General features: G+C 42.1%; 1 protein-coding gene across 2 annotated transcripts in view; it reads right to left on the reverse strand.

Annotated features, from left to right (window-relative positions):
• The window catches only part of TMTC1 (transmembrane O-mannosyltransferase targeting cadherins 1), a 151,774-nt gene that overhangs the window by 68,751 nt on the left and 70,076 nt on the right, over nucleotides 1–12,947 (reverse strand). For both annotated transcript variants that reach the window (XM_084306509.1, XM_084306508.1), the window contains exon 8: nucleotides 10,830–11,019. In XM_084306509.1, the coding sequence (XP_084162635.1) occupies nucleotides 10,830–11,019 (190 nt within the window). The remainder of the gene's footprint in view (nucleotides 1–10,829; nucleotides 11,020–12,947) is intronic.

Consider the following 12,947-nt stretch of genomic DNA (forward strand, 5'->3'; position numbering starts at 1 on the left):
TTTTAAAGCATTCAGTTCAGGCAGAGGCTTTTGTTAAGTCCAGGTCCTTGAAGGCCTTTAAGTTTAAGGGCACTGGACTGAGCATTGTTTGGTTGCGTTTAAACTTTCCCATTTTTAGGAACGCGAGGTCAGGGTTTATAAACCCTTTATTTGGAGCTGCTCTAGCCCTGTGTGTCAATGTGGTACCCTAGCCAAAATAACAAAGAGGTTATTACTTGTTTCAGGGGGAAATGATAAGAGTTGTCTTTGTTATTCTAAAACAAATTCACAAAACAAAAGAAATGAAACCCAATGGATCTGTGACTTCTGTTCTGTCAATGGGCCCAGCCAGGCTTCGGCTGGTTTTGTGCTGTGCATGGTCTTGCTGGCGAGCCACTGGGTCAAACTGTTGAGCTCGTCCCACACTCACTCCAGAGCTGGGTTTCGGTTTCTCTCCTCCACCCAGCCATTACCTTCTCCAAAACTTGTAAGCACGCTTCTTGTACCTGACACCTTCATGCCCTGCTGCTGTGCCCTGCCTGGGAGGCCTGGCAGTAGGATCTGCCATCGAACACAAGCTGTAGGAGATTGCCCTCCATGTTTTGGTGAAACAACAAAGACAACATGTAGCTTGTTACATTTTTCAAAATGATTTGGTTGGTGACTTACTGTTTAATTACTCTGGTCATCTGAGCCACTTACGAGACAGCTGAGCTAAAGGTGGCAGAGCCAACATATTGCGAGTGCCCAGAGCAATAGTAAAAGCTTTTAAAGGGCTAAGCAGTGCTGCTTGTCTTTTTTTTCCCTTAAAATAAAAAATCAGGGACTGAAATTACAGATCACTCCACTCATTTTACAGAAAGGCAACTCCTTCCATCTCAAAAATAGTGCTTTCTCTGGGAAATATTACTTTCCTTGCTACCTGCCACACAGATCTCTGGACAAAAAAAAAAAAAAAAAGTGTATTCAAATTAATCTTAGAATGATTTTAAAAATATTAAAAGCCAACCAACTTTAAAACAGATTATCATTCCTTACATCAGGTAGTTTGGTGGGAGTTTTCAAATTCACATCTACCTGGAATTACAATTAGGCATTCATTATACTGTAACCAAAATCAATAAAGAAGAATTTTTAACCCTGCTACTTTTACCCTGCTACTTTTCATGCGTTTATCAAAGAACTAAAGAATTTGTGCCTTCCCCCAGATGGAAGACGAAATGCCGTCACACTGTCTCAGACAAAACAGAAAAGAATCATTTCCAGGTCAAAAACCATCAACACAGCAATAAATCTCAAAAATTGCTTCCTTGGCAATTTGGAAGAAAAGGAAGAAAGTCTAGAGTTTACAACTGAAAGAGCTTCCACGGTATTACTCATAAGACATATTCCTGAGCTACAAATAAATATCTTTTTACTACTGTTACACTGCAAGTCTTCTGCAAGCCATAGCCAACTAAGTACAAGTACAGGATGTACACAGACTGCTTTGAAATATCTGTCATAAACTATGGACTTGCATAACCAGTTCTCTACCTTTCCCATTAAGAAGGCACGGTCTGAGGTGCCAGACCCATCAAGCCTTACAGCGTGATGGTGGGACTCAGGTTTACGCTCCCTGGCACCTCCGAGAGCTGAGGCATCCAGGAGCAGAGCTGCAAGGACAGCCTTCCTCCTGGCTCAGGGAAGACAGCAGCTGGGCAAACAAGTGCAAGCAAATTCAGTTCTGTTACAACCTGAAGAGGTTCTGAAAGTGCTTATACATGCTCGCCTGTTCAATGAGAAGGTGGAAATCAAATGGGTTTAATTTCTTCCTCTCACAGCTTATTTTGAGAATGAGGCAAGCGTCACCTCTCCACCATTTAGAACCCAACAGCTCCATGGAATAAAGACTTCCTTCCTACCAGAGGCATAAATCACCCTCTGCCAGGGAGCTCCGGATGGTCCATCACAGCCAGTGAGATGTTATGCTTGGAACATCTGGCTGCAAGTGCAGAGAAGCTGGCATCCAGGAAAGCTGGCAGTGCACGGCTGCGTGACAGCAAGAAACGCTACTGCACATTTTCAGGCGCTTGCAGGCCTGGGAGGTAAGCACATTATCCATTAAACGAGACAAAGATTCAAAGGAGCTCCAAGCCTATCTGCAGATCACAGACAGAATTATAATTCTTCAGAAGAATTCTTCTTGTTCCTAAGAGCCATTTGTGCAAGTGCTTAGTGCAGACCGCATGCAAACTTAATTCACCTACTCCTGTTGTATCTGTCGCTCACGAAGCCACAAGCAGCTTGGCAATGTGACGCCTCACCAGCTTGTGCAGGCCACTGGTAGCATCTCACACGGCATGAGGTCAGCATCTACAGCATCTACTCTTGCAGAGTGTTAAAGATAAAGGGATTATTATTAAAGGGATTCTGTAGAAGCATGTCAAATTCACTGTGCATTCATGCATAAGTGATAAAAAGCAAACTTCAGCTCATCAGGAAGCAGCCCTAGGGACTCGCTCTACCACAGGAAGAAGTGGCTGTTGATGGAAAGCCAGCAGGAGCAAACACTGGGCGCTCCCAGTCCCACCTCTCTGATGCAGGCACAGACCGAGAGGTGATGACAGAGCTGTACAGTGCCCCAGGTGCCATCAGCATGGTTTTCTTAAGGTCACCGGCAGAAATCACGACGGGACACGTACATCTATCTTCTGTGGCCAAACAGGAGGGCACTGGGGAGCTGTGACTGTTTCGCTCGGCTGCCTGAGCAACCGGTGCCAAAAGTCAGGTGTCAACAGATGGTCTGAAAAATGCAAACGTTTGGTAAGGCAAAGGTAACTGCCCAGCTTCAGAATTGGCTCTGACTCTGGGCTTAATCAGCTTGCTCCCACAAAAAGGAGACACAAATTCTGTAATCACCACAATTTATCAAGAGTTTTATCCTTTGGCCTCATCCAAAAAATTAAAATTAAAAAAAAAAAAAAACAGTAAATTGGTATCTTCAGTAGTGCCAGCTGCATGAATGCCAGGCTTAGCAAGTCACTGTCTTTCCTGAAAATAACTCAGTTTTCCTTGGTGACCATCTAGTTCTGATAAAATCACCCTCGGCTACTGCTGACTAGAATTGAACAAATTTTATACTGCACTGATAGTCCGAAGCCGTGGAGATTTCCAGTGCTGTTTTGACCACCAGTGCTGACTATTAACCATCTGACATGCTGATCCTTTTTCTAATATTTGGCGGCAGCAGCAAAAACTACTTTCCAGTTCAGCAGCAGGAGGATCTGTTCAGGAGCTGGTACGCAGGCAAACAGAAACCAGTCAGAAACAGATTCAAAACCTCTGGAAGCATCACTGGCTCCCTGATCAGGGATTATCTGAAAAGAAATCCTTGGCACATATATCTCAGACTGTCCTGGTGAGATCAGTCACTTCCTGTTTTCAGAAAGAAGCAGGTTCTGGTCCCTACCACTAGGTAAAACCGAGCGTGTTTTTTCAGAAATGTTGAAAGTACCAAAAAAATCCATCCGTGGAAACAGTAGATGTTCAGCAGCTCTGAAAATCAGGCTCTCAATTATGGATTAAAAGCAGAAAGCAGTCCTTTTCCAATTCCATTACCCACAGCAGGGCACAGAATTATATTCCATTAATATTTCATCTTTCATTTCTCTATCCTAACATAAAATTTTGATATTAACTATTTTCTTTTCCCCTGTACACCTCAGCTACCCATGCATTCAGCTGTGTGTTTACAGTATTTCTTACCCAGCCTCCTCAAATTCCCTGAGGAAATACATTCTTCTTCCCAGCCCCTAATCTCTGCACCTCCTAATACCACATCAGGAGCTGATCTGAACAGGATACAGAAGCACACGCATCCTTAAAACAGAAGTGGAACATTCCAAAAGGAAATACGGAACTCAATCAATTGCTCCAGGAATTAGAAAAACTGCTTTTGACCTTGTGGTTGTTTTTTTCCTCTTCCTTTTTATTCTGTGACTGCAGATTGCTTTACTATATGGGGGAAGAAAAAAGAAAAAAAAAAAGAGTAGCTATAATTTAAACACATGCACACTGCTTGCAGTGTGTACAAGCACGATCTTTGGAAAAGAAACTGTTCGTGGTGGGTTTGTCCTTAAAGAGGTAGCACTGAACAAGAGGATCCTATTAAAATCGCACAAGAGTTTGGCTCCCTAATGCTTAGCTCAGTCAGCTAAGAGCAGCAAGCATCATTATCACCCCCAGCTATGAATTTCTTGGTCCTCATTCTACCTACCTTTTCCTGCTCACCCCTGCTATTGTGCCTCTCCAAAACCATTCAGCTCTAAGTGGGCCTTGAAATACTAACTCAAACCAGAAGGAGAACACGGTGGCAAACAAAAAGGCTGTCTCTGAAAATACAGCAATTCAGTGCTGATAAGCTGAGCACGGCAGAAGTAACTACCCCTATGAAAGGCACCTGCCTAGTGCGGCAGACTCCTGCAGGAGTTAAGAGCCCATTTGGTGAGACGCTGAATGTCTTCATGGGGAGAAAAATCAGAGCTGCTTCAGCCATGGCTGTATTTACTCAGAGTACCCCACTCCAAACCCTTTATTTCAACCATTGACCGAGAAGAAAAATCTGACAAAAGGTATTTTGGCAGTTCCCGTGTTTGCTTTTTTAATGCAGGGCAGCAATCGCATACAAACAGGCTAAGGAAGGCTGCTTCTTTGGCTTGAGCTCGTTGGCTGGCACCGCGAGCACGCCGGGAAGGCTTTGGTGTGCCTGCAGCCCCAGCGGGGATCCCCAGCTGATCCGCTCGCAGCATCCGACGGAGCAGGAGGGCAGCCAGCGAAGCGAGCAGAGCTCCTTCACGGGGCTCCCCCCTTCCTGCAGCTCTCACCAAACAGAGTCTTTCTGGCTTATTACTCTCTCCCCGAAGCAAACATTAACAACAGAAGCAGCACCGAAAAACCTCACTGCTACGGATTAAGAACATCAGTCCTGACCTTCTGTATGTGGAAGGAATTCAAGTGGGCCCTCAGGAAAATGAAAGCAGGATTTATTTTAAATGGGCCTTTTATGGAAATGACTGTGGTTTCCAGCTCGTCAGATACACTCAGTCGATAAATAGCCTTATTCACCTTGCTGTGTCTTTGAAGCAGGTATTGTTCTGCGAGTGTTGTGGCATATGAATTTTGCAAGGCACAGTTTCTAACGGTGCCGTTACTACTGCAGAGCATTATGAAAGGCTACTGTTCCCCAGAAAGGTCCGTAAGCTGGGATTTATTAATGAAATGCCAAACCTGGGAAACCAGGCAAAGGTCTCAGGAGGGCAGGGTAAAGTAAATAGCATGAGAGAATACACATAATGAGTGCCAGCAAAAACAACAGAAACATGCACACAAAGAGAAGACACAAATGTGTTCCTCTCCTTGACGTTATTAAACATTGACAGCCAAGAAATACACTCTGTAAGAGACTCAGGAATACGCTGAGATGATATTCATACATATAAAGCACCGGATAAATGACAATATGATGCCAATTACGGCAAGAATTAAAGTCATAATAATTTGGTATAAAATGCCTTGTCTTGGCTAAGAAGCGCTATGCAGAGAAACGTAAAGAGGCAGCATTACCTTAAAATTAAAATTAGCTCTGAAGTAAAAAATAACCAACTGTAGCATATAAAAGAACAGAAAACTAATATATATTTCTATGATTTGCGTGCAATGACTATAAACTGAAACTCCTAACTTCCTGTGCCATATGTAGCACTGTCATATACAGCAGCAAAGCGCATTCTTTAGAAAGATATGTCCTAGGGGATGCTAGAGATTATTTTTTATTATTGATTTGGAACATAAGCAGCACTCCCTCCTCAGACGTGAGCAAACTGTTGCACAGCACTGTGTGCTCCTGCTGAGCTAGGGGAAGGTGCTGTGAGCCACCACAAGCTACCTCAGGAGCACCGATCAAGTGCAAGACAGGCCCCAAACTGTATGAGGCATGATAAATTCCCCCAGAGTGGTCAGGTACGTTAGCCACGATTTTGAGTTACATTTCCAGATGGCCTTGCTGTGAATTAAGCCGTCATAAACACCTGAGTGTTCCCACTGTCAGCCCTCCCGTGGCTGCCCCTACCTGAGGCTGTTCCCCCAGGAGGCTGGTACCGTACCTAAATGCAATCAGATCCATCAGGTGCTCTGCAGATACACGCACGGCCACAGCGACAGGACAAGCTGCATTTTAATCACACTACTAATTAAGCAGTGACCTAAAAATGCCATGCGGAGTGGCATTTCAAACATCTGAAGGGTTTCCCTTTCACACTCACTGAATTATTATGACATGGCAAAGAAATAATTGTTATCCTGACAATATGCCAGGAAGTTCCTCTCCAGTTCACCAAGTGCTCACTGCTTCTTCCAGCACACAAAGGCCCTTGGGGACATGAGTGGCCATAGGCACAGCCATGACTATTTTGTGTTATGGCTGGGACTTGGTGATAAATGTTTTTTAATTTAAGGAGCTGCAGTTGTTTCCTCATTCAGATCCAGGTCTAGAAAACACCACTACAAAAGTACTTTTTAACATTTGAGGTTTCATCTTTTCTCTTTGCTACTAGATATTTGAAGTACACGGCAATGTATGATGCGTAATTTTTATAAATATCTCAAATGTAAACACAATTGCTTGGCTTAAACCATACAAAGGAAGGTTAGAAAAGCATGTGTTCAGGAAATGGAAAGGAACCTGGAAAATTTAGTTAAGATTCCAAAAAAGACCGTGACCCTGGCTTCCACCCCACTCCAAGAAAAAAGACTGGTAGTTACTTACTTAGCCCTATCAACTTCAGGGTACTTTTTGGGTACCTGACAGCTGAAATACTAGTTTACACAACTTAGTTGCCCCATAAGATCAGGTGTGTGTCTACACAGCACTTTCAGAAACATGAACTGATTTTGGGGCAGTCATGTTTGGGGCCAGGAGGTGATGATCCTTGTGGGTCCCCTGGATATATCCTGTGATTCTCAGAATATTCTATGATTCTGTGGCGGATTATTTCTTTGGCCTCGTAACTGGCTTGCTGGGAAACTAGAACAAGTTGGTGGCTCAGCCATTTCACTGACACCTTTGTAATCAACCTAGTCACAAAGGTGAAAAACACACTGAGGCCATTCCTTGTGGCTGAGGCTGGCTTTGAAAATGAACAATAATCAAAACTCATCTTTGTTTTCCAACTATTATTATACCTCTGGGATGCAAGCCCTTGCTACACTGTCCCATGCCCTCGTCATATCCTCACTATGCTACTCGAAGTCCAGCCAGACTGGTGAGGAAGTTCACAGCAAAGAATTGAGCAGCACCTGAGGATGTCAAAATCCACTGATGACTCTCGGCGCCTTGGCTAAAATAAGGAGACTAATTTGCAGAGAATGCTGGGCATCTGCATGGCAAAAAAATCAAGTCTCAAAAGGTTTCAGAGATGCTTAACAATGGACTTCAACTTTTCCACATTAGTCACTATGAAAAAATCTTGGCCAGAGATGACAGCGAGGTCCTTTACTCACACAGCGGACCTTGTGGGAAGTGTGACAAGGAGCAGGCCTTTTCTTTACTCCTGTCGGGTCTCCTGAAGACAGTCATTAATTGTCGCCTGTGATAGGAATGAGAGGATGGTTGTGCATTTAAACTTGCTGCAGAGCAACAAGCCTTCCCTGGGAGCTGCTCACAGGGAAGCTCTTTCCACCCTCTTTGGCCAACAAGCAAGAGGGATTAGCACTATGCACAACCCAGTGAATAAAAATTCAAGGAATTGATAAAGCAATTTTTACAGCAACTTCCTCATTACGTAAGGAGATCAACAGTGAAAACACAGAAGAAGGAGGAGCAAGGTTTCTCACTCCAAACAATAATGAACTGGATAGCTCCCTTCCGTTTCTGCATATTTTTCAACACAAAAACTCCGTCCAGTCTAGTCACAGACAAGCTTCAAGCAAAGCACTTATGGGTAGAAATCTTGCGCTGTTTCTTCCCTTTCTGAGGTAGAACAACATTCACAAAATGAAACGGAACAAGAAAGCTTCATGCCTTAGATGTCCTTTATCAGCATCACACATACATGCCAAAAGGGTTATTACCCTAATCACGAAAGTCGACAACAAATTAGCCCTGTTTAAAATTCAATGGCAATGCAGGCAGAAATCCAATACATGCATTCTCTAATTACATTCCATGTAATATATTCTGCGAGTCTCCTGTGAGCTTGTTTTGTGCATACACGCACCACCTCTTGCCACTGGAAATCAATTCAGTGTTCGTAGCACAAGTGTCTTCAGTTCTGCCAAAACAACTTCTAGCATTTCCATCCTCCATGCCACAGAAAGGAAGTATTAGTGCCAATGAGAAAGAATGAGGTTTTGTCCTTTCTTACCCATGCACACCTACACACTCACAGAAAAGGCACACAAACTATTTGCCTGTTCACTGCAAAGCCATTCCTTAGAAAATTGCAAGCTGTTACTTCCAGGTTAGGCTTTTCAATGAAAAAGAGAGAAAATGGCTGCTAAGACAGTTCAATGTGTTTGCTTCAAACAGAAACCGGGACTTCTTACAGTTTATGAAATGTGAAAAATCAGTGACGCTACCTACCAACTACAGCACAGTGAGAAGTAGCATCAGGGATCTGACAGAAGGAAACGCTTTCTTGTGGGTATCAATGTCATATTAAAAGCCACTGCTGTTACATTTTGAAAGCAGCTTTCTTAAGAGCCTAATATAATGAACTGTGCCTGCAGTTCAAGTGTCCTGAACTTCCCTCTTGTCTCTGTGGAAGACATCCCTGCGAGTATCCAAAGCCAACAGGGTATTTTTTTTTTTCCCAGAAAAGTGTCTCTTCCTGCTCAGTACATCATAATCAACTTCATACCACCTAATGGCAATATCCTAATTGGATTGTTTTGTGTGTTGCTAAAAATAAAACAGAAAATAGCTTCAGAAAATTAGATTTTCTGAAAGTCTGAATATTTCAGCTACTTCTAATTATACCTAACGCTGGGAGAAGCATGTCCAAATTGACCTTCAGGAACCACTACCAGGGTCCATGTTCACAGTGGGTTTGCTGGGAAGTTGAGACTGATTAGAGCATTTTTTGAGAGTATGTGATTGTTCTGGTTTTACTTGTGTTAGACATGAAAGAGGATCACTTTGGATTTAATTCATTCGGTGTTTGGGGTTTTCAGAAGAAAACTTAAGGGAATCTACACAATGAATTTCAAGGCATCCAACAAGTAAATGTCTGGAAAGTGAAATTCATTTTGCTTGAAGCAACATTAGCGGTGGTTAAGAGTAAAACAGTGAACTTATCTTCACAAAAAAAAAAATTAAATAGAAGCTTCAAATCAAACAGTGGCATTCTTAAATCCAGACTAAATTGTTTTGCCTTAAAAAAAAAAAAAAAGGCACAGGAGTAAAAAAAAAAAAAAAAAAAAAAAAAAAAAGTGATGAAATCTAGATACTTAATGCACAAAGTGTTTTTGAAATACTTTGTTTTCCATTTTCACAGAAGACACACAATTTAGTTACCCAAAGGAATTCTTCTGGATTACCATTTTACCCACATTAATGTAACACAAAATCTCTAAGGATAATCCTGAAAGATTTTTTCCCAGCAAACCAATGACACTAATTTTGTACACAGTACCAATTCTGACAACAGGAGATGAAATAAAAAGCAACAGAAACTTCAAAGAATGTGGAATAAGGTTTTTCAGAAGTGTTCAGTACGGGGGTAATGAGAATTTTATCATTAACTTCCCCAGGAACAGGATTAGGTCTAATACAAACATTTCTGGGTATCTCTAACAGTGAGTAATGAAAGCAGGAGGAATATAAGGTGATATAAAACCTGCAGGTAGAACTAGTGAATACCTAACAGGGTATTTTCCCATATTTCCCATACAGCACCTGTCAATGTATAATCTAAATTAATGACACTGCAGTCTCAAACTGTTTGGTTCATTTTCTTTTGGGAGCACAGAGAAGACTAGCAGGGTAGACCGAAACATATATACGACCTGCATAGCTTAGCGTAACATAGGTATTAAAAACCTGTCACTCCTCTACTACATCTTTGAGCGAGTTGTACATTTATATTTAAGGAGGAGAAATTTTGTACTATTCCAAAAATTATTACATACACCCTTCCTAAATAAACTTCCACAACACAACTGCACAAGGAATAGTTTATTACCCCCTGTAACCTACAAAGACACCCTTCCATGTCAGTCCATATCTGTTCTCTTGCCCCTCACAAGCCTGGTATACCCTCACTTTCATTTCTGCAATAACAGTGGATCTGAAATGCTGAAATGTGAAGCTTGGATTACCACCAACTAGATCATTTAACCTAAATAACATTTTCCAGATCATTTCAAAACCTCCTGCATCCCCTTACTTCTCATCATGATGTATCCAACATTTAGGTTTTAAAAGCGTAGTAAAGGTACAGCTACAATAATTGATTTCATTTTCAAAGGGCTCTGCAGATGACAGTCCCCAGTCCTGTTTGAGTCAAGCGTCTATGGGGAAGGCTGAGACTACTCTCACCCACTTCAGCAGGTTTGGATCATTAACACTAATCAAAGGCAGGGCTCTGGGCCAACTTTTGCCCTCAAATCAAACCAATTAGAGACTGAGATATTCAGCTAAAGGGGCGTTTTCATCTGTTAAACTTGCCTGCCTTAGTTATGTAGTGGTGTGTTTTTTCATCTCAGTACAATTTATTTGGGAGGAAAATTTGTGCTTAGTGACCACCTCATCTAAAGATTAGGAAACGACAGATTTTAAACAAAATGCTGTACTGCATCTTTTTCCGTCTTACCTTGAATGCAGCAATGCAGTGTAGGCTGAGTAACACCAGCACCACAACCAGCAAGACTGTGGCCAAGTTCCTCACGTCCCAGACAGACTCAACCAGAGGGATACTGCCGACCTGCCAGTCATAGCACAGGGTAATCGGTGCCAGCAGAAGCCACGCATTGAAGGCCAGAAGGTAGGAGTAAGTTAGAAACCTGCAAAAGAAAACAGGTAATGTAATACAGGGCACGGCTGCCAACTCCGCGAAACATTTTCCTTATACCAAAACAGAGCTGAGTTCACACAGATTGAGATTTTGGCATTTACCGCTTACTAGAGAGGAGGAACAAAACAGCCATGCATACACAGGTAACCCTATACCTCTCTGTCAATAAAGACATGCTAATGTGGAGAGGGGCTGGGGGGGTTGGAGGGTAGGCACAACTTCACCAGGCCATTTAAAGAAATAGCATAAAATCAGTAATATTTGTGTGTTTTCCATGCACCAGCCTTCAGAAAACTTTACATATCTTAATATTGCACTCAGATGTTTTACTTTGAATTGACTTGCTATCAGCTTCAACTACAAAATATTACTTAATAACTAAGCAGGTACAGAAGCGTATCCACCTGTTGCACAGCACATTGCATCAGTCTTGCAATTCCAAATATGCTTTTACCTGGGTTTAACTTCCAGTTTAGGATTCTACCTATGTGCACAATATTGAGCATTTAAAGTCAGACCTCTCCTTCTCTCTTTGCATCCTAGCACAGAGAGAAAAGAGACAGCAAAGGAAGCAGAGGGTGATTCTCCGCCGATCCCATTAGAGCTTATTAGGATTGGGGACAGCCATAAAAGTGAGGGAGAAGTAGGGAGTCTTTTAAATTGTTGTAATCTTCATTAATTGGCATTCTCCGTAGGGAGGAAAATAACAGAGAATGGAAATGGGAAACCACACTGCCCTATGGGAAGTATGCAGGGATTGCAGAGGTCTGAACAAGAACAGCATGGGTGCGACCTGGTTAAAGACAAATAGAAAACAACAAGAAATAAAACATCCCCTCTACCCCCAGCCTTTTTCTGCTTGGCACCTACTTGGCAAAAAAAAAAAGCTTCTCCTTGAAACCACACTTACAGAAGTTCAAATACGTTTGAGGCTGGAGATTACTCCAGCAATCATGAAGTCTACCAAGCAGAACTGCAAGAGCCTTTGAATAGACAAACCCTTCCTTCGTTTGAAAAGGGAAAAGTCCACATTGTAAGCAGCACAAAAAAAAAAAGGGCACATACAAAATAAAAGAAAAAACAAAAGGAAGACAGAATATTTTATCCTGCATAGGATTTCTTCCATCGGAGCCGCCTGCTTAGCTGTTGTTATCACACCCAGTTGCCATGGTACCTTAGCAAGTTTATTAAAATGATAACAAAGGATCCCCAAGAGATGTAGAGCCAGAGAACTGCTTCACTTGCCACTTCGAAACCTGCCCCTTTGGGGTCAAAACGCAGCCTTTACAACAACAGTTACAGCATTATAATATATTTGTGGCAGGAGAGGGAAGATATTGAGGCTAAATGTGACTCCAGGCTGGCAGGATGGAATTTCCCAGATGGGTGCTGGGCCAAGACCTGGGGATGAACCAGGCCTACATTTTTGTGAAAACATTTTGAAATAACCACAAACAGTTAGGATATCAGTTTTCTTCTCTTTCAAAAAACCAAACATCTCCAGCGGCACAGCAACTCAAAAGCTGGGAAGGTTAAATAGCTGGAATAATGTTTCATTGTAAACAGTGCAAAAGGCACATTCCCATTTCCCCCCAAATCAATCTCATTTCACAATTCAATGGAAAATGATGTATTCTCATATCTTGAAGGGTTTAAAACCATTTGGCACGTTTCTCTTCCATTCCGCCATTTTTCTCCCTGAGGTAGTAAACAGGGAAAAAAGTGAGAGAAAATGCATTTTCTCACTTAACAGCAACAGTGATTAAAAGGACAGTTTCTATTTAAGAAAGCATCCCTCAAAAAAAAGCAATGTAATTCTCCCCAAATTCTTCGAATTTCGATTGTTCATGATAATTGAAGAAACAACTATGTCTTTTTTTAATTAACAAGCCAATCTCTTCTGGCCCACATTACTGA

This window comes from Netta rufina (genome assembly GCF_964035555.1).
Source record: "Netta rufina genome assembly, chromosome: 1".
NCBI lineage: Eukaryota > Metazoa > Chordata > Aves > Anseriformes > Anatidae > Netta > Netta rufina.